Source organism: Mustela putorius, unplaced genomic scaffold, assembly GCF_011764305.1.
Source record: "Mustela putorius furo isolate JIRA1106 unplaced genomic scaffold, ASM1176430v1.1 tig00000127_pilon_pilon_pilon, whole genome shotgun sequence".
In the NCBI taxonomy this organism is placed as follows: Eukaryota; Metazoa; Chordata; class Mammalia; order Carnivora; family Mustelidae; genus Mustela; species Mustela putorius.
In genome coordinates this window covers 12221195-12244798 of record NW_025421288.1, presented here as the reverse complement: position 1 = coordinate 12244798, position 23604 = coordinate 12221195, and the positions used below count along the sequence as shown (strand labels likewise).

The window sequence follows — 23604 nt, the reverse complement described above, 5'->3', positions numbered from 1 at the left end:
ATGTCCACCCGAGCCCGACAGGGCATCTGGGGGGCCCGGCGCTCCGACCACGGGAGCTGTCACCCCCGGCCCACGGCACCCCCGCCTGGCCCATCAATCTGCCCGCGGCCACAGCTGCCACGCGGCCTCCCGCTGTGGAGCAGCGAGATGAGAAGGTGTGAAGGCTATGGGGACACGGGGGACGCGCTGGCAGGCGAGACGGATGAGGGGGCAGGGAGGCCGGCAGGCGCCTCGGGCGGGAAGGGCGGCCAGCCGGGGAGGCGGTTATGCAGAGTGTGCTTGCCTGTGCACAGCACGCGTGTCAGAGAGACGCGTGTGCACGTGTGCTCGAGAGCGGTTACGGGGCGTTGGGGCTTGAGTTCATCTGTGTGCGTGTGGGTTGGCGTGTCCGTGTGCGCACAGATGTGGGGAGGGGTTCCCATCACACAGACCGAAGCTGAGGGCACACACACACACACACACACACACACACACATCAGTAGCCAGCAGAAGCCCAGGCTGGCCCGCTCCTGGGACTCCAGGCAGAGGGGGAGCCATCAGGACTGGTGGGAATTTCCCAGGCCCACCATGGATCCTGGGACAGTGTGGCCCTGCTGGCCACAGCCCACTGGGTGGCCACAGAGAGCTACTGGGACCCTCACAAGCACAGAGAAGGCCCCTATCTTGCCCCACAGCAAAGTGCAAAGCCTGACATGGGTCTGTACCATGGGTCCGCCCGCCTCTCCCAGCTCAGCCGGCAGGGACCGGGGAGATAGGAGACCACAGCAGGCGCCATCCCTAACTCAAGGGAGGAGAGGTGGCCCCCCGACATGGAGCTCTGGGAAGAACCAGTGTCCCCCTCAAAGAGAAGTGGCCCCTCCAGCCCTCGGTCCCTCCACGGCCACTCTCAGATATGGGCTTCTGTGTACCCCATGTCCCCAGAAGAGGTGGTGTGTCGGGGGAGGGTGGTCTCGCCTGCCTTCGGGACCCCCGTCCAGTATGCCCAGCACAGCCTGAGGTTCTGTCACCTAGCGCTAGCCTGGGGGTTCGAATACCCCCTCCCAGGGCAAGCTAGCTTGGGGTCCAGCCCCGTAATCCTCCCTGGGCCATACGGTAGGGACGAGATGGCCAAACCACACTCTCCATTGACAGTAACCAGTTTTGGGGTACCCCACCCCCGCTGTGCCTTCCTGACTGGTGATCTATGCGTCCCCAAATGGCTGGCCAGGACAGGTGCCTAGTCAGGCTGGAGAGAACAGACAGAGCCATGACCTCTGCCCGGGCCAGGCTCCCGCCCTGTGGGGATGCCGGAGGCCCCGTCAATCAGGACAGGAACGGCTTACCGCTGCCTATCCCAGGGGCAAGATTACGTGCTTACTACAGTTGGGGAAACTGAGGCACAGGGACCTGTGCCATTAGCATTGCACAGCTCATCAGCAAGACCCAGCTTCCTGCCACCCAGGCCAGGGGCTCTGCTGTCACTGGCTGACGCTGACCCCTTGTGTCTCCTGCCCCAGTTGCCCAGACCACGCCGCACCAGCAGCCCCAGGTCAGGGGTCAGGGTCCCGGCGAGAGGGCAACACTTCTGCCATCCAGCGCTCATATTCCTGTGGCTCCTGCGGCCTCCCCAGCCTCCCCCCAGGCCCTGTGGGCTCTGAGCCTCTCCAGTCACTGGGCCTGGGCCCCTGCGGACCACCCAACAGGTCCTCAAGATGAGGCCCCCACCTGGCATCTGGGTCCATTGATCAGGAACGGCTGGGGTCTCCTAGCTGGGGAAGGGAGGGAGCTGGGAGGGGACCGGGAGGGGGAGAGGAGGCTTTGCAACGTCAGAGCCTGCCCACCTGCCCCCCTCCCGCACAGCGCCACGCCCCGAGCTGGACGAGCCCAGCCAGCAGCCTTGTGCAGTCCAGTCTGAGCGTGGCTTGGAGAAGGGGCCCTGCCTCCCCCCAGAACCAGGGTCCCACCTGCAGAGACCAGGTGCCTGGCGCCGGTGGAGAAGACGTGAGTGATTGCTCGGAGGGAAGGGCAATCCTGCAGAACGGGCCGGAGCCGCGCCGCTGAGTGAGACCCTGAGAGGCCGACCCCCCTCCCAGCAGGCAGGGGACCCCCAGGTGGCAGCTGCAGCTGGCCCCCCACTGAGCAGGGCTCCTCCAGGAGCCAACGTCCAGGCCGTCCTCATGGCAGGTATGGTGTAGGTAGCCGAGATGGCCCCATGGCTGGGCTCAGGCTCCGGGGTGAATGGGGCAGGGCCAGGACTGGGTATGGGGACCAAGGAAACCCCTGGGCCAGAGGGTGGGGTGGGGGCACTTCACGCTGAGGCCTCAGATCCCACCAGGGCAGGGCTGATGGGCTCCTATTTGTAGGTACAAATACGGGGGTGTGGGGATAATGACTCATTTCTGGGAACGGAAAGCCTTTTCAGGCATGGGTGACCTTGGACCTGTCCGCTCTCCTCTCCGGGCCTCACTCATTGAGTATCAACGTTGGGGCGTGGGGAGGAACTGGGCAAGAAGGCTTTAACTTCCCCTCCAGACCCGACTCCGTGCTTGTGGGAAATTGTCAAATCCCGACCCCAAGGGATGCCTACTTCTAGAGGAACCAGGCAGAAAACAGGCCCCTCCCAAGTTCCTGAGAGTCCTCGGGGGTGGCCCGCTGACTGAGGTGGGCAGGGGATGGGTTCGTTGAAGACCTGGGAGCCAGCAACCAGCCCGCAAAGTTCCCAGGCCCAGGGAAGCCCTGAGCCTCTCTCTTGGGGACCCAGCACCATGGATCCTGGGGTACTGGTTACCTGGATGATGGACCTGCCCCCGCAGGGGCTCTGAGCAATGGACCATTGCCCATCTGATGGCCCAGTCCCAGTGCTGGGGGACATCAGCCTGTGTAGCCGTCCTGCCCCTCTGGGGGACGCAGAGCTGATATGCCTCTCAGACCCCCTCCCTCTCAGAGAGACCCCCCCACTCCCAGGGTGCAGAACTCCCAGGGGCTTTCATGAGGGGCCACTTTTCCTATGCGACCCCTCGGGGCTGCTAAATAGGGGGCCACAGACCCTGCGCCCCACACCGAGATGAGGTACCTGTTGTAAGCCAGCTCTGACCGCGCGCTGCCCGCCTGCTGGCTCACCACGTACACCGCCCCCCGCCTGGAACCTCCCTCCACCCATCTGTCTGTCCGTCCATCCGACACCGAAATCCACCTCTTCCCCCCGGGGGAATCTCAGTTTTACCAGGCTCTCGGTCCCTCAGGGGGAGGTTAGAAATGAATAGTCTGTGTTCCAGGATTTTTTTTTTCCCCTCCCTGGTTTTAATTTTTAAATTGTGGTAAAATATACATAAAAATTTCCATTTTAGCCATTTTTAAGTGCAGAGCTCAGGGGCACAAGGGACGCCCACACTGCTGTGCTCCCGTCCCCACCCTCCGCCTCTAGACGTCTGTCCTCTCGCTCCCCTGGAACTCTGTCCTCATTCAACGCTCACTCCCCCTCCCACTCCCTCTGCACCCCGCAGCCCCCCCCCCCCCCCCCCCCCCCCCCCCCCCCCCCCCCCCCCGCAACCACCATTCTCCTCCCTGTAAATCGGGACCATTCATGGAGTCACACAGGATTTGTCCTTTTGTGTCTGGCTTGTTTCACGGGGGAATAATGGTCCGTCGTCGGGCCAGACCACAGTGTGCTCGTCCGTCAGTGGCCATTCGGGGTGCTCTCTCCTTCAGGCTATTGGGGACAAGGCTGCTGTGGACACAGATGTGCATGAATCTGTCAGGTCCCCCCCCCCCAGTTCCTTTTGTGCAATTCTCCACGTCTCGGCAAATGCCTAGAAGTGGAGTTGCTGGATCGCGTGGTCGTTCCGCTCTCCAGCGGCCGCGTCGCTCCCAGCCTGCCGGCCACGCACCCGGGCTCCTACTCCTCACATCCTCTCGGATCCCAGCAGCATGTTTTTGCTTTACTCTTGGCTTTTGTTTTGTGTTTGGGAATAGCCCTCTGCGTGGCTGTAAAGTCGTATCTCACTGTAGTTGGGATTTATTTATTTATTTATTTAAATAGAAGACGACAAAACTTGTGGCCAAGGCTTGAGCCAGGATTGTACCTCAGAAACTGGAACTTTAGGGAGAAAGTGAGGAGGCCTTGTTGAAGGGTCCGGTGTGTGCCAGGCTCTGCAATCCGTGGACCCTAGGAGGCAGATATTAAGAACCCCTTGCGACAGATATGGAAGCCGAGCATCTGGGGTGGGGGAGAGCGTGAAACAATTTGCTCATAGCCACGAGTCCACTTGATGGCTCAAAGATTCCCTGGGGAACCAGACAGGCCCCTTCTCTGGCCTCCAGCAGCTTTAAGTCTGCATTTACCTCATGAAGGGATGCTCAGTCAGGGGTACTAGGGGAACACAGGCCTGGCAGTCAGGGAGGGCTTCCTGGAGGAAGAGGCACCGACGTGCAGCCTGAAGGATGAGAGGGGCTTGGTGGCAAGGGGGTGAGGCAAACAGGGGCCCACACTCTCATCCTCTCTCCCCAGCCTTCCTTTCGGCTGGCCTCGGGGTACTTGCGTCCTCGGAGCCCTACACCCTGCCCATGACGAGCTCCGGCTGGGAGCCCCGGCTGGACTCCCCATTCCCACCGGGCCCTTCCACTGGCTCCGCAGGGACCCAAGTCGTGGCCGAGCCCAGCAAGCAGGGCCCCAAGAACCCACGAGTGTCCAGCGTGACAGTTCAGCTGGAGATGAAGGCTCTGTGGGAGGAATTCAACCAGCTGGGCACAGAGATGATTGTCACCAAGGCGGGCAGGTGTGAGCGGCGGATGTGTGCGTGTGCGGGGGGGTGGGGACGGGGGTGAGGCCGGTGCTGCATTTGGGCTCCTGAGCACCTGTCCCCTGAGCCCCTGTCCCCTGAGCCCCTGTCCCCGAGCACCTGTCCCCTGAGCACCTGTCCCCTGAGCCCCTGAGCACCTGTCCCCTGAGCCCCTGTCCCCTGAGCACCTGTTCCCTGAGCCCCTGTCCCCTGAGCCCCTGTCCCCTGAGCACCTGTCCCCTGAGCACCTGTCCCCTGCAGGCGGATGTTTCCCACCTTCCAGGTGAAGATCCTGGGCATGGACACTCTGGCTGACTATGCCTTGCTCATGGACTTCGTGCCTCTGGATGACAAAAGATACAGGTCTGGGGGCTGCCCAGGGAGGGTGCTCAGATAGCAGGGGCTGAACCAGGAAGCAGACCCCTCCCCGCACTCTGGGGTGAGCCAGGGGCCCGTCGGAGGAGCAGCGTCAGGCAGGCCCATCCTCGGGCAACAACTGAAGCCTGATGGCAGCGGGGGAGCCGAGCTCAGGGCAGCCGAGAGTCTCAAGTGGGATCGCGGGCCAGCCCGGGCAGGCAGAGTGGGCTAGCCCAGTGCAACCACGGGGAACTCGAGGCCTGACTGGAGGCCTCATGTTCCTCACGTGCGAGGTGGGGCTGGTGCACGGGCAGTAATGTTGAGGGATGGCCCCAATGCCCTGCCGGCCCCCGCTCCAGGTGGGGGACCAGGTGGGGCACCCCTGCCACCTGCTCTGCTCCCCAGGTACGCCTTTCACAGCTCAGCCTGGCTGGTGGCAGGCAAAGCGGACCCGGTCACACCTGGTCGTGTGCACTTCCACCCGGACTCGCCGGCCAAGGGCGCGCAGTGGATGCGCCAGATTGTGTCTTTTGACAAGCTCAAGCTGACCAACAACCTGCTGGATGACAATGGCCACGTGAGGTCCCAGGCAATGGGGAGGGGTCAGGCCAGGGCTGGGGGACGCTGGGGTCTGATCGTAATGAAGTCTGGGACCAGGCCTAGCCATGCCGTCCATGCCCAGTGGCCTTGGTGCCCAGCACCCCCATCCACTACTGATGGCCAATGCTGGGGGCCAAGTTCACCTGGCCAGGGGCTGGACAGCAGAGGGGACTGTCCAAGCAGGCGGGTGAGGGGGCAGGAGGTGTGGGAATGTTCCAGCAAACACCGTCCTCCTTGTAGACAGTGTTCCTGGAATTCCCACCACAGGCCAGGCCCCTGGTAGGTGCAGGAACCCAGCACTGTTGCCACTCTGTCAAACAGACAAAGATCCCTGCCTCCACGGGGCTCGCCTCCCGGGGTAGGGGACAGATGGTAAACAAAGAATCCAGAAGGCTCTGTGTGCAGTGTCTCAGATGCTGATGAAGGCCAGGAGAAAAAGGAACCAGGGAGGGGGGCTGAGACAGAGGTGAGTTGTCCATTCAGGGAGGTTCTAGAAGCTGCTGAGTCAATATTTGAAGAGAGATCTAAAGGAAACGGGGAAGGCAGCCTGTGCACACAGAAGTGGAAGCTGTTGCAGGGGACGAGCAGCAAGTGAAAAGGCCCTGAGGCTGCAGAATGTTGGGCCCGTGGGTGGCTGGCAGGGGAGTGCAGGAGGCTCCCATGTTTGTGAAGTGGAGTGAGCAGAGATGGGAGGGGGGACCCCGAGGCCGCCAGGGCTGATCTGTGGAGCCCACCGGCTGTGGAGAGGGTTCTGACCTTTGCTCTGCACAGGAGGCTTTTGAACGGGGGTGACATGGGCAGCTCACTGGGGTTGCTGTGCACGGACGGACAGAGAAGCTGGGAGGTCGGCCGGAAGGCAGCGGAGGAAATCTAGGCAGGCGTGATGGTGGCCAGGCGGCCTGGAGACGGTGGGTTGGGAGAGGTGGCCAGATTCTGGATATTTCTGAACGCTGACAGCAGGCAAAGTGGCAAAAATGCTGACACAAAGGGGCCTTTGCCACAGAGCGGTAGGCTCTGGAGGCCAGACTCTGTGCCCCCATTATAAGAAAGGCAGTCTTCATGCCCTGGAGAGGATTTAGCCTCTCAGGGAGGGTTTGCAGCTTCTCCCCTGCACACACTCCCCGCACCCCTCCCCACCCCGCAGATCATTCTCAACTCCATGCACCGCTACCAGCCCCGATTCCACGTGGTCTTCGTGGACCCGCGCAAGGACAGTGAGCGCTACGCCCAGGAGAACTTCAAGTCCTTCATCTTCACGGAGACCCAGTTCACGGCCGTGACAGCCTATCAGAACCACCGGGTGGGTTGGGCCACAGCTCACAAGGCCGCTGCCAGCCCATTTCACAGGGAGGGAGGCCGAGGCTCAAGGCTCTGAGCTCCCACGTGCTCACAGGGCCCGGCCCTTCTCTCCTTCTCTAGGCCTCAGCAGACGTCTGCCCTCAGTCATTCCCCTGTTCTCATGCCCACGGGCTCTATGGCTCCTGGGCTGAGGGGCCCAGGTCCCAGGGCCTCGTGATTGGGGCATCCAGGGAAGTTGGGGTGGCTGAACGTGGGGCCCCGCAGCCTTTCTCTGGCTCAGGGCCGGCCCATAACCACACTTTCTCCTCTGCAGATCACCCAGCTGAAAATTGCCAGCAACCCTTTTGCCAAGGGCTTTAGGGAGACCGACTCGGACTCCTGGTACTGTGTGGGCCCTGGCAGCTCCACCCGCCTGCCCTAACTCAGCCCCTCGCCCCCACCCTCATGCCCCGGGCCTCTCCTAAGGCCTCTCCTCAGACCTTCTCTGAGGGTCGTGCCCACTGACTCGTCCTGGGGTCCTACTGTCTTATTGATCACAACCCTCGGCCTGGGCTCTCCCCTTGACCTTCTGCCTCTGTTCCTGCTTGTTGCATCTTCAGGACTGTATCTCCACGAGCCCTGCTCAGCATCCCGGCCCGGAGTCACAGCAGCCTCAGCCCCTGCCTGCTGCAGGGCCCCGCAGAGCAGGAAAAAGGTTCGCCCCTAGGAGGACCAGAGCCTGCATGGTGGGCAGGAAGTGAGGTGACAGGGCCACAGGGCCTCCAACAAGGGGCTCTGGCAGGTTCAGCAAGCCCGCTGGGCACCTGTGTGGAGAAAGAGCGGGAGGCAGAGATTTCTGGAACAAGTTAGGACCAATGGCAGAGAGAACAGGACAGGGATAAGGTGCTAAGAGCAGGGGTGGGAGGTTCGGGTGGGCTTCCTGGAGGAGGTGGCTCCTGAGCAGAAGCCTTGAAGAACTGGGAAGATTTGGATAATTAGAGAGGGTGGGGAAGAGGGAACAGGGAAGGGAGAGGGAAGAGCAAAGGCTGAGAAGGGGAGGAATGGGATGGCAGCCGGGGAGGAACAAGGGAGGCTGAGGATGGAAGGGGAGGCCTGGGGTCCACTCAGACCACATCCTCCCTCAGACCCCAACAAAGCTCCAGCCTCCAACTCCAGGACATCTGCCCAGGTGCACCATCAGCTGCTGGCCCCCACTGATACTCTGCTGGCCCCAGCCACCTACCAGCCCCTCAACTACCAGGGCCTGTACCCTGGAGCCTCAAGTCCCCTCAGAATCCCAAGGGCCCGACCCACACCATATCCCCTCCCGAATATTCAGGCCGGCAGAGATCAGGAAGGCCTGCCCCTCCCAGCTAGGTTGGGGCTCCTGTCCCCCACTGCCATGTGCTTGGGGCCTGTCCAGGACCCTCAGTGATGATGAGGGCCCTGTGGACCGACTCGTCTTGCCCCGAATGTTACCCCCTCCAGCCTTGCCTCTACAGAGGCCCTGTCCCCTTCCAAGGAGAGCAGGGCAGGTGGAAGCCCAGAGAGGAAGGCTACCTGCCCAGAATCGCAGCAAGGCTGAGAAGGTGCCAGGCTTGGAACCAGCCGCCTCCTCCCCTCAACCTGTCCCCTTCTGCCTTGAGGGGTGACTCGGCCAAGCCCTGCTTCACCTCTCCCTTTCCCCAACATTAAACTATTTGGCAAGAGTAATCAGAGCGCTTCTGTCCTTGGGGCTCGGGGTGGAGGGACTCAGGAACACAGGGACCCCAGATAATGAGCTGCAGACACCCCAAAGCTCTGCCCAATGGGGGTGGTGTCTCTGGGAGCAGAGTGATGGCCAAGGTGCTGATACCGACTGACACCAGGGCTCTGGCTGAGGCTGCACTTTCTGGTCCCTAACTTGTGTGTCTAGGTGAGGACTGAAACTGCAGCTCAAAGAGGCACCCGCTCAAAAGCAATGCAAGGCACGGTGACACCGGCCACTCCACGTACCGGGGCTGTGCCCAAGACTGGGGTGGTCTGGTCCTGAGAAGCAGGCGTCTGGAGAGATGCAGAGACAGGACAGGCAGTGACCTCACGGGCCAGGCCAAGATGGGGGCGGAGGAGGGAGAGGGGCTTGAGAATCCATCCCAGACTTGAGGCAGGACAGCTTCACAGAAAGGTGACATTTCAGCCAACACCTAAAGGGGTAGCAATTGCGAGGGCAAGGGGCGGGGAGGAGGGGAGACAGCTCCCAGCCACGGGAAAGGCGGGGCAAAGGCCTGCGGCGCCTGGGGAGGAGCCCCGAGGGGAACCCGGCCGGGCGCTCCCGCCGCAGTGCCTGACGTCCCCGGCCTCCAGGAGGAGCGCCCCGTGGACCCCCGAAACGCTGACTCCCACCATCCTGGAACACTTCGCGTTAGGTCCTTAGGAAAGGGACCGGCACAGGAGGGACGCGGGGCCCGGCAAAGCCTCGAAGCCTGACACCCCGACTCCCGCAGCCCGCGGTCAGAAGGGCCGGGGGCGGAAGCCGGACGTGCGCCCCGAGACGCCCCCGAGGCTCTGAGACACTCGCCCCCCGCACCACCGCCAGCTCCGCCCCCGACCCCGGCCCGCCCCTCTGCCGGAAGCCGTATCCTCGGGACTCGCCCCTTCCTGCCCCGCCCTCCACCGGGGGGGGGGGGGGATTCAGGCCCCGCCCCGTTCCTCCGAGGCCCCGCCTCCCACGTAGGCCCCGCCCCCAAGGGCACTCCTGGGGCGGCTCCCGGACTGCCCCCAAGGCCGGGCCCAGCTTCCCCCGGGAGGCGGAGGACGAGTGCTGTCCTTCCCCTTCCCTCCCAAGGCCCGGCGCCCTCCTTGTCCCGGCTGCGCGGGGCCGGACATGCAGCCCGACTGCCTGTCGGCGGAGGGCGAGCGGCGCTGCAGGCGGCTGCTGGCGGGGGCCACCGCCCGGCTCCGCGCTCGCCCCGCGGCGGCCGCGGTGCTGGTGCCGCTGTGCTCGGTGCGCGGGGTCCCGGCGCTGCTCTACACGCTGCGGTCCATGCGCCTGTCCGGGAGCCACAAGGGTGACGTCAGGTACACCGGCTGGGAACTCCTGTCCCTCTGGGAGGACCGGAGGCACCTGAGCGAGGCACTTCGCCTCTGCGAGCCTGGGTTTCCGCCTCTGGGGAACGGGTCTGGGGAGAGCCGCGGCCCCGCGGCCCTCCAACCCGAGCCTGACGCCGCGGGTGCTCCTGTCCGGTCGCCACGCCGGACCCCTCGAAGCGCGTCCCGCACCGCCTCGAGCTGGGGACACCTCTCCAAAAAGTCAGGACCCCGCCCCCTGCCGGAGACTCAAGGGAGATTCGGGTCCTGGAGCCGAAGAAGCTGGCCGGAGGGGGCTGCCTGGTTACTGGCCCTGGTCCCGTCCGCGTCCGCGTCCCCGTCCCCGGGGGTCATAGCGCTACTGGGGCCACCATAGGCAAAACATGAGCTCCAGGGCCTCTCCCTTACCTCTGTCGTTCGGGGAGGTAGACCGAGCCTGCAGAGCTCGTGTGGCTTGCCTGAGGCCTCACTACAAACTAGAGGCAGAGACTGAAGATGCTTAGGTGGGTGACTAGCCCTCTGCCACAGCTGTCACCCCCACCCACCATGGCCCCAACAGACCAAGGACCAGGCTCCCTGTGCTTGTTAGTTTCCCAGGTGGCAAATGTGACCCCACTGACCAGGATGTGGTGCACACAGCCCTAAGGGAGACCCATGAGGAGCTGGGCCTTTCTGTACCTGAGGAGCATGTGTGGGGCATCCTGCGGCCTGTGCAGAATAGGGTAAGGCCACCACCAGGGACAAGGAGGGTGGCCATGGTCTCTGGCAGGCTGACAGCATGGTGGAGCCCCAGACATCTGTCTGGTGGTCACGTTCCATCCCCACACCACCCAACAGAGAGGGGCTGGGGTATCTTCACTCCTTTTCACGGGGGATCCTGAGGCTCAGGTCTGGGGCTGGAGGTGGCCCCAGGGTAAGCCAGCTCTGCCCAGCTTGGCGGAAGAGGGTTGGGGAAGGCTTCACAAGGGTAGACAGGAATTGGATGATGAATGGGAGATTTTAGGGGCGTAAAAGTCAAGAAAGGTTATTCTAAGCGGTGGGAACAGTCTGCAAAGACCCAGAGGGCTGCATGGCTCTGGTGAGTTTCAGTGCCCTCAGTTAGTCACCCAGGCCGGTGGGCTCAAGGAAAGGGTCCTCCAGTGCTGAAGGGCTCTGGATGGCAAGGGGGTGGTGTCCCCCTCAGGCTCCCCTCCCCACAACCATGCCTCCCCTGACTGCCTGTCACCCTCCTGCCCCAGCAAAAGGCCAACGTGGTGCCAGTGCTTGCCAGCGTGGGCCCCCTGGATCCCCAGAGTCTCAGGCCCAACCCAGAAGAGGTGAGTGGGGGCGATGGTGGGGGCCGACCCACTGGGGAGGCTCCGTCCGCAGCAGTCCTCCGTCCGCTCTCTGACCGCCTCTTTCCCACAGGTGGATGAGGTATTCGCCCTGCCCCTGACCCACCTGCTGCAGGCGCAGAACCAAGGGTATACCCACTTCTGCTGGCGCGGCCACTTCAGCTACACACTGCCTGTCTTCCTGCACGGGCCCCACCGTGTCTGGGGGCTCACGGCCATCATCACTGAGTTCACCCTGCAGCTGCTGGCCCCTGGTGCCTACCAGCCCCGCCTGGCCAGCTCGGAGCGGCCCCTAGGCTGAAGGCCTGGCCCTGGGCAGCCCCCTCCTTCGGTCTGTCGGGCCAGCTCCATTCCCGGACTGAATAAAGAGCTTTTACCAATTCTGTGGCAGCCGCATCTTCTGCACTGGGGCCTTGACCTTGAGCAGACCCCATGGGACAAGTGGCCTCCTGGCTGGGGTACCTCTGTCCCATCACGCTGTTACCCACTGAACAGTGTGGGTGCTTACTTTGTACTAGTACTTGGCTGTCACCACAGCCCTGAGGTGGGGCCAAAGCTGGCCCTGGCTGGTGAGACCAGGGCTCAGGGAGAAGAGACACCTTACCCAAGTTCACGCCAAGCTAGGACTTGAGCCAAGCCCTCACTGACTCCAGCGCCCATACTCAGCCACTACATTATAGTTCCTGCTCCTGCCTCTGTGTTTAGCTGACCCCGTGCCAGGCGATAGGAATCCAAAGAGGAGCCCTGCTTGTTACTGCAAAGTTCCAACATGACCAGCTCCTACCGTGCACCAGGTTCTGTGCTGCCCTGACTTCTGGGGTGACCCAGTTTGGGGAGGACCTGAATAGGTCCCAGAGATAATCATGTGATTATACATTCATTAAGCACAGACAATAGTGGAATTATACATCAGTTATATAGAACAGAGAGAGGTGGTAAGCAGTCTGTCCTTGTCACAGTAGACTGGGCAATATTAGCCTGGACAGGTGATAGGAAACTCCACCCACTAGCTGACTTTGGCAGAAGAGGAATGGTGATAAACTTGAGATATACTAGCTTCAGGCATGGCTGGATCCAGGAGTTCAGGGGCTCTCTTTCCCTTACTGTGCTTTCCACTATGTTGGCCTCACTCTTGGAGAATCTCTACTCTGCAGGTGAGAGGTAAGGAGCAGGCAACAGCTCTGGGATGGCACAGCACCAGGATCCCATCACCAGAAAACAGAGCTTCTCTCTCTGGCGTTAAACTCAAGAGTTGTACTTCGTTGGCCCTCCCTGAGCCTGTCACATGGCCCGCTGTAGCTGGAATTTATTCGTTGGCAGGGTCAGTGGGGAGAGAACTGGGAAGGAGGATGAACCTTCTAGACTGAGCCTAGGGAAGGGGGCAGTCCCCAAAGGACCAATGGGAAGAGAGAAGGGAAGGTTGAGCAGGTAAAAATCAGCCAAGTTCCCCTGCAGAGTGACCTTGAAACCAAAGGTGGGCAAGAGCAGGTCAGATCAAAAGGCAGAGGAGGGAAGCTGGGGTAGGAGGAGGAGCACATACACAAAGTTTAAGGTGTTTGAGGAAATAAGATTAGCGATGTGGGGGTGGGGAGGGGCCCCACCACTCCGGGCCACGTGCTGGCTCCAGTGATGGGTTAGGATCGCGTTCCAGGCTGGGAGAGGGGCAGATAGATGTCGATGTGGAAGTGACATGATTTGTGTTTGAAAAAGCTTGAGCTGCCAAGAGGCCCAGACGGCGGACGCCCTCCTCCCCCGGCGTCCATCCCCACTCCACAGGAGCCCTGTCACCTCACCTCCCCTGTGCCCCTCCGCACCTCCCAAAGTGTCCCCCACACCGCTCTCTGCTCCTACACATCTCCCCACGTGCTCCCTCCCACAGGGCCCCTCCCGCCGCCCCTCACACTCCGCACCCCTTGTGTCATCTGTGGCCCTCCAGGCTGCTCACCTGGGAGCAGGGCGCGTGATGGTGGTAAAAATAGGTATGACAGTGTGTGAAGTGGGGGGCAGGGAGGTGGGCGGCTGAGCCCCTGCACTAGAGAAGGTGCCAGCCTCCCGAGCCCTGGAGCCCGGTTCGGAGCCCCGCCCCTTCCCCCTCAGTGGCGGGCCCTGTCACCGGGTCTGGGAGGCCCCTTGCTCAGGTTCTTGCTCTCGAGGGTCACCTCAGTCTGGCTTATACTCAGCGAACCAAAGCAGGAGGAACAGCTCACAGAGCGGGTGAGTAGCGGGGCCTCCTTCGGGCTGGAGCCCCCCCCTTCCCCCACCCCGCCCGCTGTGATTCTGCCACTCTGTCCTCAGGTCCTGGCTGCCACCCAAGACCCCCACCAGTGCCCTCGGGGATGCCTCATCATCCTGGCTCCTTGGCCCACCGCGTTCCCCCCGTCCCCGGCCTGTGGAGGCTTCTCTGAGTCCCTGGCCCCATGTCCAAGCCCCCATGGCAGGCACTGCAGCGGTGAGCCGGGGGCGGCCCCGGCGGGTGACCATGCGGGAGCACATGGCCATCGACGTGAGCCCCGGCCCCATCCGGCCCATCCGTCTCATTTCCGACTACTTCCCGCATTTCTACCCCTTTGCTGAGCATACCCTGCGCACCCCCGAGCCACAGCCTGCAGTGACCCCCACACCCCAGCCGCAGCCTGACCCAGAGCCAGAGGGAGATTCAGATGACAGCAGTGAGTGGGGACAGGGGACCGGGAAGGGGGGACACTTCTGGCCCAACCTGGCCAGGGCAGAGTTTGGGGCGTCCCAAGCATCTGACTGGGGGAGGGCCGGAGGCATAGTGCCATTGGGGCAGCGGGGCAGGGGTGGAGTTGGGCGCTGACCCTGCCTGCCACCTGCTGTTAGCTGCTCTGGGCACCCTCGAGTTCACGCTTCTTTTTGACGCGGACAACAGCGCCCTGCACTGCACGGCTCACCGTGCCAAGGTGAGGATGGGGGCGGGGGGTCTGTGGGCCAAGAGCCTGGGCCACAGGCCTGTCCCACATTCAACATCTCTTTTCAGGGTCTCAAGCCACCGGCCTCAGGCTCTGTGGACACCTATGTCAAAGCCAATCTGCTGCCAGGGGCCAGCAAGGTGAGGCTGACACCCAGGCCCCTACTGATGCCCCTTGGCCACACCCCAGCCCGGAACCCCCGCCTGGTCCTGCCGTGCCCCTCCCCACCAATGCCTGGACATCAGGCACGGAGCTCCCTGTCGCTGGGGAGTACATTGGGGGGGGGGGGTCTACCAGGGAAGTGGGCCAGAATGGGGCCCTGGGGCCTGATCCACCCTACCTGGCCCCCAGGCCAGCCAGCTGCGGACCCGTACGGTTCGGGGCACCAGGGGGCCTGTCTGGGAGGAGACCCTCACCTACCACGGCTTCACCTGCCAGGATGCTGGGCGGAAGACTCTGCGGTGAGGATCTGGCCTGGGCCACAAGGGGGCAAGCCCAGGGTTGGGGGTGCTGAGGTGGGGAGGCCGTGCCTGGCCAGGTCTGACCGGGGCGGCCACCAGGCTGTGTGTGTGTGAGGACCCACGGCTGCGGCGACGGCGGCGGGCGCCTCCCCTGGGGGAACTGCGGGTGCCCCTGAGGAAGCTGGTGCCGAACCGAGCCAGGAGCTTCGACGTGTGTCTGGAGAAGCGGAAGCTGGTGAGTGAGGCCGGCACCGGTAAGGGTGCGGGGACCAGGATCCTTGCGGTGGGCAAGCCGGAAAGAGGAGCAAGGAGGGGCCCAGAGCAGTGTCTGGCCAAGGTGACCAGGCCCTTTGCTCTTTCAGACCAAGAGGCCCAAGAGCCTGGACACAGCCCGTGGCATGTCCCTGTATGAGGAGGTGGGTAGGACGATCGGACCAAGTAGGGATGCGGGGGGCAGCCGGGGGCCCAGGCCGAAGCGCATCAGCCAGGGCCTGAGGCGGGTTGAGGGGATGCGTCCCGGCCCAGGTGCATCGGGGAAACTGAAGCCATCGCTCTCACAGGCCCGAGCATTCGTAGTCCCAGGGCACAGCCAGACCCCAGGGTGCAGGCAGGGAGGGTGCCTCTCTGGCTAGAGCAGCCCCGAGCAGCTCTTGGGTACTGCGACAAGCAAAGCTCTCAGGGGGCAGAGACACAGACTGTGTAGAAGCAGAGGCTGAAACTGGTGGGATCCGTCCCTGTCCTGATCAGGTCAAGGTCCAGGCGAGAACGAACAGCACATGGGGCTCCCAGGCTTCTACGTCAACCCCTAGGGCATTGTGGGGACCACTCCTGGGGCTTGTAGCCCCAGACAGGCCTTTGTCAGGAGACAGAAATGAGTGCAGGAGGCCCCGTGCCAAAGACCAAAGGCATGGCCAGAACCCCACCCCGGGGGCTAGCGGGCGGAGGCACCTGCAAGGCTGTGGCATGTGAGCAAGGGGGCTGGGCTTTCCGTAACGGGATCCTGTGTGCAGCGGGGGAGGAACATTCTTCCTGGACATCCTCCCCAAGTCCTTTGCAAGCACCGGGGACTGAGGGTGGCAAAGGTCATTCAGAACCTGGTCCCCTGGGCGGTGAGGAGTGAAGGGGGGAAGTTTTGTAAATTTAGTGACATCTATGTTGTCAGGTAGAGAACAGCCTCTCGGAGCTGCTTCTGTGACACAGGGAACGGGGGTGATGGATGCTTAACGAGAGGCCATTTAGGAAGCTCCTAGCATGTTTGTGCCACTCGGACACCAGCGCCCTTCCTCTCCAGGACAAAGGTGCACTGGACTGACCAGTACCACAGCCTGAGCAAGCCCTTCCCCTTCGCAGGCCCTGGAGAGTACGGCGAATCTGGAAGTTCCCTTCCAGGGCGCCATTCTGTTTTGGGAAACAGAATCCTAACATTAAATTGTTGGCCCCGAATTTCTTTGCTGCCAGCCCAAGTTGTCCCGTGGGGGCGCACACTGGCGGGTGGGCGGGCTCTGGTTGCACCGGGCTGACCACAGCCCACCGCTGCAGGAGGAGGTGGAGGCAGCAGGTGAGGAGCGGGGGCGCATCCTGCTGTCCCTGTGCTACAGCTCTCGGCGGGGCGGCCTGCTGGTGGGTGTGCTGCGCTGTGCCCACCTCGCCCCCATGGATGCCAACGGCTACTCGGACCCCTTTGTCCGCCTGTGAGTGCAGATGGGTGGGCAGGCAGGTGGGCAGCGGGGGTTCCCCAGAACCCCTCTCTGGGGCCACACCTAAGCTGACCCTATCTTTCCCAACCAGTTTCCTGCATCCAAATGTGGGGAAGAGATCTAAATACAAGACCAGTGTTCGGAAGAAGACCCTGAACCCCGAGTTCAATGAGGTAGGCCAGGGCCGGGTGGGGGCAGTCCCAGCTACTCTGGGGTTGGGGAGGTTGGTGTTCTGTCTCACTCAGAGAGCACAGACCCGCCCCCTTGCCTAAGCCTGTTTCCGAACCTGTGAAGGACTCGGGCCCCTCCTTCCTGCCCTTCTGCCTCTTTCCCTGCAGGAGTTCTTCTACGCAGGCCCAAGGGAGGAGCTGGCCCAGAAGACACTGCTGGTGTCTGTATGGGACTATGACCTGGGCACAGCGGACGACTTCATTGGTGAGAATGCAGGGGAGCGGGGTGAGGGGCCCAAAGGGCTCCCATGTGGCTCCTGACCCCTGTCCCCCAACCCAGGTGGGGTACAGCTGAGTAGCCAGGCTGGCGGGGAACGCCAGTGGCACTGGTGTGAGTGCCTGGGCCGCAGTGACCACCGACTGGAGCTGTGGCACCCGCTGGACGGCGCGTCCCTCCAGCTCAGCGACTAGAGGGGGTACCCGGCCTGGCGCTGCTCACCACCTCCCGAAAACTGACCCGTAGAGCTGGGAGGACCTACAGCTGCCTCACCCCTATACCGAGCCCCACGTCCAACTGTTGCTTTCCTGCCCACCCTTCCCAGTTCATCCCGCGGCCCATCACAAAGCAAGAATAAACCTGCAGACCAGAGTCGGTTCCCTTCCCTGCCCGCCGCCTCACAGGGCAGACTGGGCCCCGCTCTCCTTGCTCCCACCCTCCAGAAGCCCACACTGGGCCAGGCCCAGGTCTGGACCCCTGGCCACTATTTTCCCCTAGTCACACTGGGAGAGCCCCCTGTCCTCACCCCGCCATCCGCACTGAGGGACGGGCCCTCAGGATGGCCGAGGACACACTGACCCACAGGAAGCCAAGGTGTGGATTCGTAACATGTCCTTGAGCTGACCTATCCCCACCCCGAAGTGGGGTCCAAGCAGGGTGCAGGAAACCTCTCACTCTGCCTGGGAAATAGACTCCATGAGTAACGGGCCGCTAGGACAGAGCAAAGAGCAAGGCCGCAGGAAAGCCGCGTCAGGAGAGCGGGCGGCGCGGGCTTTATTGTCCAGCCGCATGGCTGTCAGCGCAGGGCAGCGGGCTCAGGACGCAGCTTGCCTGGCCTGGTGCTGCAGGGCGAATCTCTGCATCCGCTCCTCAAGCTCCGGCCGGAAGTGGCGGATCAGACCCTGGAGGCGGGAAGGAACCGCGGTGAAGGGAGCCGAGAAAATCCCAGCACCCTGAGCCCTCAGCAGCCCCACCCCAGTGCCCACGAGCAGCGCAAGTACCTGCACAGGCCAGGCGGCTCCATCACCCAGGGCACAAATGGTGTGGCCCTCTATCTGTTTGCTGATCTCCCAGAGGGAGTCGATCTCGGCCGGCCGGGCGTCCCCCTTCACGAAGCGGGCCATCACCTTGTTCATCCAGTCCACGCCTGCAGCCAGAGCAGGACCAGAAGGCCCGATGATCCCCAGCCAGGGCGTGGGGCGGGGCCACGGGCAGGTGGGGCCCAGAGAAGGGACGGCCGGCTGGGAAGCAGCCGCTGTCCACTCAGTGTCCACAGCCCATCCAACCTTTGCCCGTGTGCCTAAGCCAGGCCTAGGGTGAGCCACAAAGAAAGCCCCCACGCCGCCCCAGGTGCTCACCCTCACGGCATGGGGTGCACTGGCCACAGCTCTCGTGCTTGTAGAACTCAATAAGGCGGGCGATGGCTTTCACAACATCTGTCTGGGGTGACCAGAGACAGTGAGCAGGCCCCTGGGCTGAAGCCTCAGCCCCCCAGCAGCACCCGAATGCAGGCGGCGATCTGGCCACCCCCTCCCCCACCCTGCACATCCAGCACTGCTGAGACCCCAATGAACATTCTGTCTTGGGGGGTAATTCTCCCCTCTCCCAGTGACTGTGTCTCAGGTCACAGGAACTGGGATCCAAGAGCCGGCAGTTCTCAGGAAGCCCGGGGAGGGGTACTGACTGGGTGGGGAGCAGCGGTGGCCCTTACCGAGCGGTCCATGACAATCACAGCGGCTGTGCCCAAGCCCGTCTGCGCCTGCACCAGCGCATCGAAGTCCATCAGCACCGTCTCGCACACCGACTTGGGGATCAATGGTGTGGATGAGCCGCCGGGGATCACAGCAAGGAGGTTGTCCCAGCCACCTGTGACGCCTCCTGGGACCGCAGTCAGTCACCAGATGGATGATGGTCAGGGCTGGGACCAGCGCACCTACCTAGTCCTGAGCCCAGGACCTCTGTCTGCCCCCGTGCGGCGCCGCCTCCCTAGACCCTCCCACCCTGGCTCTCTCCACCGCCATCCCGCCCTGCTCTGGCCCTGGGTGGCCCCAGGCCTCACCAGCATGCTTTTCAATCAGTTCCTTCAGCGGTACAGACATCTCCTCCTCCACGGTACAGGGGTGGTTCACGTGGCCAGAGATATTGAACAGTTTGGTGCCTGAGTTGCGCTCACGACCGAAGCTGGCGAACCATGCACCCCCACGGCGGCAGATGGTGGGGGACACGGCCACGGTCTCCACGTTGGCCACGGTTGTGGGGCAGCCGAACACTCCTGTGGAGGAATGGGATGAGGGACTGGTGGCCACCAGAGGGTGGCGGCAGGTGTGATCAGGTTCCCAGCAGTGGGGTCTGTCCTAGGATCCTGCTCTGTGACCCAGCTCCCCTTCACCCCTTCGTCAGTCCCATCCCCGATGGGACCCTGAACTCCAGCAGGCACCGCACTGCCTCCTCACCCTCCCTCCCGCTAGTCCCTGGAGGGCTGGAGAGGACCCGGGTGTCTGCCACGGGGGCATGAGGGACTGCAGGCAGGGCCTCTGCGTTGTCACCACCCTGCTCTGTGTCTGGACCCCAGCCCAGAAGAACTCGGAAATCCCCTAAGAATGATCAGCGGGGACGTGAAACCAGATGGGATTCCACATGACACAGCACACGGCCCAGGACCCGGCCAGCTCTTACCCACGTCCGCGGGGAATGGCGGCTTCAGGCGGGGCTTGCCCTGCTTGCCCTCAATGGACTCGATGAGCGCCGTCTCCTCCCCACAGATGTAGGCCCCAGCTCCACGCACAACAAATACGTCAAAATCATAGCCAGAGCCGCAGGCGTTCTTGCCGATCAGACCAGCCTCGTAGGCCTCTCGGATGGCCACCTGTGGGACCGGAGTGTGAGGGAACCACTCCCGCCAGCCCAGGAACACTGTGTGGTGGGGAGGGACACAGGCCCTGGAACCCCGTGTTCATAAGAGTCTAGGAAAAAGTTCCCCTTGGGCATGAGCAGAAGATGCTCTGGGAGAGGCGTAGGGATTTTACAAAGTGTGCTACTTCTGTAATGACAGCTTAACAGTGTCTCCAGCTACACATATTTTTAAAAGAAAGGCTGAGGGAATACTGAAAATTTTAATAAGCAGTTTCCTACAGGTAGTGGATCCGCAAGAGATCTGTGTATGTGGACAGTTTCCTATCTTTATGTAAGTTCTACTTCTGCAACAGAGAAAAAGACCCTCCGTGTTGGTTTTAAAATATGTAGCAGTAACACTGAAACACAATGCTGCTATGGGCCAGGGAACCCTAACCCTTTCCCTCGTCACTGTTGTACAAGAGCCTAATAGAATGGTGTGAGACTCTGGCTCTGGACCCATCACTACAGGGGCCGCCGAGCTCCAAATGGCTGAAATGACCCCTTGGCCCTTTTGCAGAAAAATGCCTAGGAGCCCGCCCCTGCCCCAGGAGTCACAGAGCCCTAAAAGCCTCCCAAGCTGAGGCTCGGGATATACAAAAAGCACCCGGAGGTAGCTCTGGGGGCCAGGCACACCCAGCACCTTCCCTTCTGTGGAGGCCCCTCCCCTTTCCCACCTGCAGATTGGAAGCCTCATTGTAGAATTCCCCTCTGATGTAGATGTAGGCAGCGCGGGCGCCCATGGCCCGGCCCCCAACTAGGCAGCCTTCCACCAGCTTGTGGGGATCGTGACGCATGATCTCCCGGTCCTTGCAGGTGCCCGGCTCCCCTTCGTCTGCATTCACAACCAGATACTTGGGCCTGTGGGTGCCAGCACATTGGTGAGGCTACACGGCCACTGGGGCTGGGCCTTCAACTACACACTACCCCCCTCCACCCAAGGAAGCCTCAAAGATGTCTCCCTGTCCCCCCAACATGTCCCCAGGGGCTCTGCTTGCTCTCCATCAACGACAGCAAGCTCACTGCTTATTACACCTTTGCGTGGCTCGACCCCGGGTAAGATCGTTGTTCTGTTCAGTGCCAATGTCCCCTTGTGCCTTCCTGAGAGACCAAAACTTGCTCTTGGTCACAGAGAACCTTCCTGAACCTCTGCCATATCTCTAGGGTTAAAAGGAGGTTAAGTAGTTGACATTTGCTTTCTAAGTGCCAATGTGAAGGGCAAAAGCTATTATGAAAACTTTCTAATCATTGCACAATATCCACTTGCAAAAAAGAAAACTGAGCTCAAAAAGACCAGGAGATGCACAAAACTATAAAATTAGAAGACAGCATTGGCCAGTAAGTCTGCCTCAGTCAAACTCTTGTGTTGATTCTGCTACCACTGAGGAAGACTGGAGAGAACCGAGTCCCATCTACTTATGCTCTGGAGGCATTTTCCCATTCACTCGCTCTTAGTTTCCAAGGAAACAGCCCCAAGGCCCAGGGAAGCCCCAGCCACCCACGAGGCTTCTCCTACAACCCCGTCTCCGCCTCCCCACACACACCTGCCATCCGAGGGCTTATTCATGAAGCTCCATTTGAGGCCAGTGGGGAACCCAGCACCTCCACGGCCTCGCAAGCCAGATGTCTTGACCTCGCCCAGGATCCAGTCAGGTCCCTTCAGCAAGATCTCCTTTGTCTTGTACCAGTCCCCTCGACTCTGGGCACCTTTCAGCCTGGACAGAGTGGGAAAGGCATTGAGGAAAGGCCCTGCTCCAGGACCACCCGCCGAGCTAAGGGCACCATCTCACCTCCAGTCATGGCGACCATAAAGGTTGGTGAAGATCCGGTCTTCATCCTTCAGTGAGCCAAACGAGGTTTTCTTTGCTGCTGTCTGAAGACACAAAGGGTCAGGTGTCCTGGCACAGTTCTGGGGTCAGGAAGGGCCTGGCCAAAAGTTACAGATTCTTGGGTTCCCCCAATTAGTTGGGGCTGGGCTGAGGAGAGGTTAGTGGCCTAAGCCTCAGCACTCTTCGTGGTGTCATACCACTACTACCACCAGTAAGTTTAGCAGGCATATTAGGCTAAGCGTCTGGCGTCCAAAATGCCATTTCATCCCCATAACCCTAAGACACGAAAGACTTCCTCTGCTTTATGGAGGAGGAAACCAAAGCCAAGAACAAACAGAACTTGCAGAAGGACACACAAGCAAAAGCAGTCGATGGAACTGGAACTCAGGTCTGCCGTGGTCAAAGCCCACACCTGAACCACAGCCCCATACTACCTCCCTGAGCCCAGTGGACACTTCCATTCACTTGCCTGGCTGTCCCGCCGGGCCAAAACTTGGTCAGACCAGGGCCTGACATTACTAACTCTCCTGGAGACAAAATGTGTTTACTGGTGCAAAAGGAACGCTTCCCTGGGGCTGGGATACAAGGTGATGGAGGGAGACCCACGCGGGATAAAGCTGATGAGAAGTGGGGTCTGTGATTCCATCTGACCCAGTGGCGAGCATCCCAGGCGAGAGCTAAGGGTACCTGGCTTCCAGGCTGCCAACCCCTTAAAAGTCATTACAGGGAGCAGAGCGCTGGATAGGGAGTCAGGAGACTCCCCTCCCCAAAGCTTGTTTCCTGCACCTGTAAAATGGGGGCAGTGCAGAATTACACTGTACAAGGCTGTCCCAAGCAGGAACGAGACACGGCCGCTTCCCCACCTGCACAATTTCCCCCTATGTCGCCCGGCTGTTAAACAGGGAAGCCAAGGAACCGAGGGCTGGGGAAGTCAGCCTTCCAGCGGGACCCATTCCGCTCTACGCCTAGGCCGGAGCGGCAGCCTTCCTGCCGGACCGGGGGAATGTGCAGGGTTCTCTAGAAGGCACTACAGACCCAAGGGGCGGCGCGTGCACAAGCACTGCAGCGAGACCCGGCCCTTGGACACCCCGGCCGGAGGCAGGCTGGGCCTCACCGTGTCGCCGCTGAAACGCACAGACACCCGAGCGGGAAGCGACCCGCTGAGCAGCCGCCGCGCCGCCAGCATCGCGGGAGACAGTTCAGTCACCTCCCGCTGTCACCTTCACGGCCCCGAACCCAAAGAACCAGCGCGCCGGGGACGCTAGGCGGCGCACAGGAAAAACGTCACGCGCCCTGGCTCCAGCTGCGCGCCCAAGCTGCCCTGCGCCTCTCTCGCCCCGCCCCCGCTTCCTCAGAGGTGGGCGGAGCGACCAGGAGTAGCCTGTCTGTCGCGGCGGCTGCTGGGAAGTGTAGTCCCGTTGGCCTCGGGGCCCGCCTTTCCCGTGTGCAAGTCGACGCTTCACCGCATAACCTCCAGCTCCTTTGCTCGGCCTGGCTTGTTCACGTGCGCTTCCGGACACCGGACTTTCATTCTTTTTCATTCTTTTTTTTTTTTTTTTTTTTAATGTCCGTTCTATTTTAACCCAAGTTAACAAACATCGCCTTCTGCTGGATTCTGGTGTCTTCTGCCTTCTAGAGGTTCTGCATTTAGTGTGCACTTGTTGTATGCACAAGTGTACGGCCCAAGGAGAAATCAGCCGACGGCCGTCATGACCAGGTTGTAATTATTCTGCCTCAGTCCAAACCTGCAGACTGATCTCTCTCCAGCCCTGCTCTGGACACCCCTGGGCCCAGTAGCGGCAGAAAGCAGGGACAGCTCCAGAGGCCGGCAGGGGATAGCTGGTGGAGGTATTCGGTTGGGGGGAGACCGAGAGAGTGGAGATGGTGGGGATGGTCAGTGAGTGGCACATCCTTTTGCTCTGGCTGCTAAGCTCTCCCAACCAGTGCTGTCCTCAG

General features: G+C 61.7%; 4 protein-coding genes across 5 annotated transcripts; 3 read left to right on the top strand and 1 right to left on the bottom strand.

The window, feature by feature from the left end:
* On the top strand, positions 1 to 8694 carry TBX10 (T-box transcription factor 10). Its single transcript, XM_045067780.1, has 11 exons — positions 1 to 193; positions 1497 to 1528; positions 1840 to 1980; positions 2076 to 2163; positions 4487 to 4754; positions 5019 to 5120; positions 5520 to 5691; positions 6859 to 7014; positions 7327 to 7394; positions 7613 to 7707; positions 8138 to 8694. The coding sequence occupies exons 1-11, from the start codon at positions 1 to 3 to the stop codon at positions 8425 to 8427; spliced, it is 1605 nt and encodes a 534-aa protein (XP_044923715.1). The 3' UTR covers positions 8428 to 8694.
* Positions 8695 to 9717: 1023 nt separating this feature from the next.
* NUDT8 (nudix hydrolase 8) lies at positions 9718 to 11772 on the top strand. Its single transcript, XM_004759540.3, has 4 exons — positions 9718 to 10049; positions 10648 to 10780; positions 11297 to 11374; positions 11466 to 11772. Exons 1-4 carry the CDS (start codon positions 9856 to 9858, stop codon positions 11691 to 11693), a joined length of 633 nt encoding a protein of 210 aa, XP_004759597.1. The 5' UTR covers positions 9718 to 9855; the 3' UTR covers positions 11694 to 11772.
* Positions 11773 to 11905: 133 nt separating this feature from the next.
* Positions 11906 to 17299, top strand: LOC101677986 (double C2-like domain-containing protein gamma). 2 transcript variants are annotated; one of them, XM_004759542.3, is made up of 11 exons: positions 11906 to 13606; positions 13688 to 14061; positions 14234 to 14313; positions 14391 to 14462; positions 14674 to 14783; positions 14883 to 15018; positions 15146 to 15199; positions 16323 to 16474; positions 16572 to 16653; positions 16819 to 16915; positions 16991 to 17299. In XM_004759542.3, the coding sequence occupies exons 2-11, from the start codon at positions 13824 to 13826 to the stop codon at positions 17119 to 17121; spliced, it is 1152 nt and encodes a 383-aa protein (XP_004759599.1). In that variant the 5' UTR covers positions 11906 to 13606; positions 13688 to 13823; the 3' UTR covers positions 17122 to 17299. The 2 variants fall into 2 exon arrangements, with proteins under 2 accessions (XP_004759599.1, XP_004759598.1); XM_004759541.3 differs by having other exon boundaries at positions 11906 to 14061.
* Positions 17300 to 17662: 363 nt separating this feature from the next.
* Positions 17663 to 22937, bottom strand: NDUFV1 (NADH:ubiquinone oxidoreductase core subunit V1). The gene is made up of 10 exons (XM_004759538.3): positions 22763 to 22937; positions 21610 to 21692; positions 21364 to 21534; positions 20497 to 20680; positions 19604 to 19793; positions 18987 to 19199; positions 18639 to 18805; positions 18286 to 18367; positions 17929 to 18074; positions 17663 to 17829 (listed from the first exon to the last, which is right to left on the bottom strand). The coding sequence occupies exons 1-10, from the start codon at positions 22832 to 22834 to the stop codon at positions 17743 to 17745; spliced, it is 1395 nt and encodes a 464-aa protein (XP_004759595.1). The 5' UTR covers positions 22835 to 22937; the 3' UTR covers positions 17663 to 17742.
* Positions 22938 to 23604: the final 667 nt, after the last annotated feature.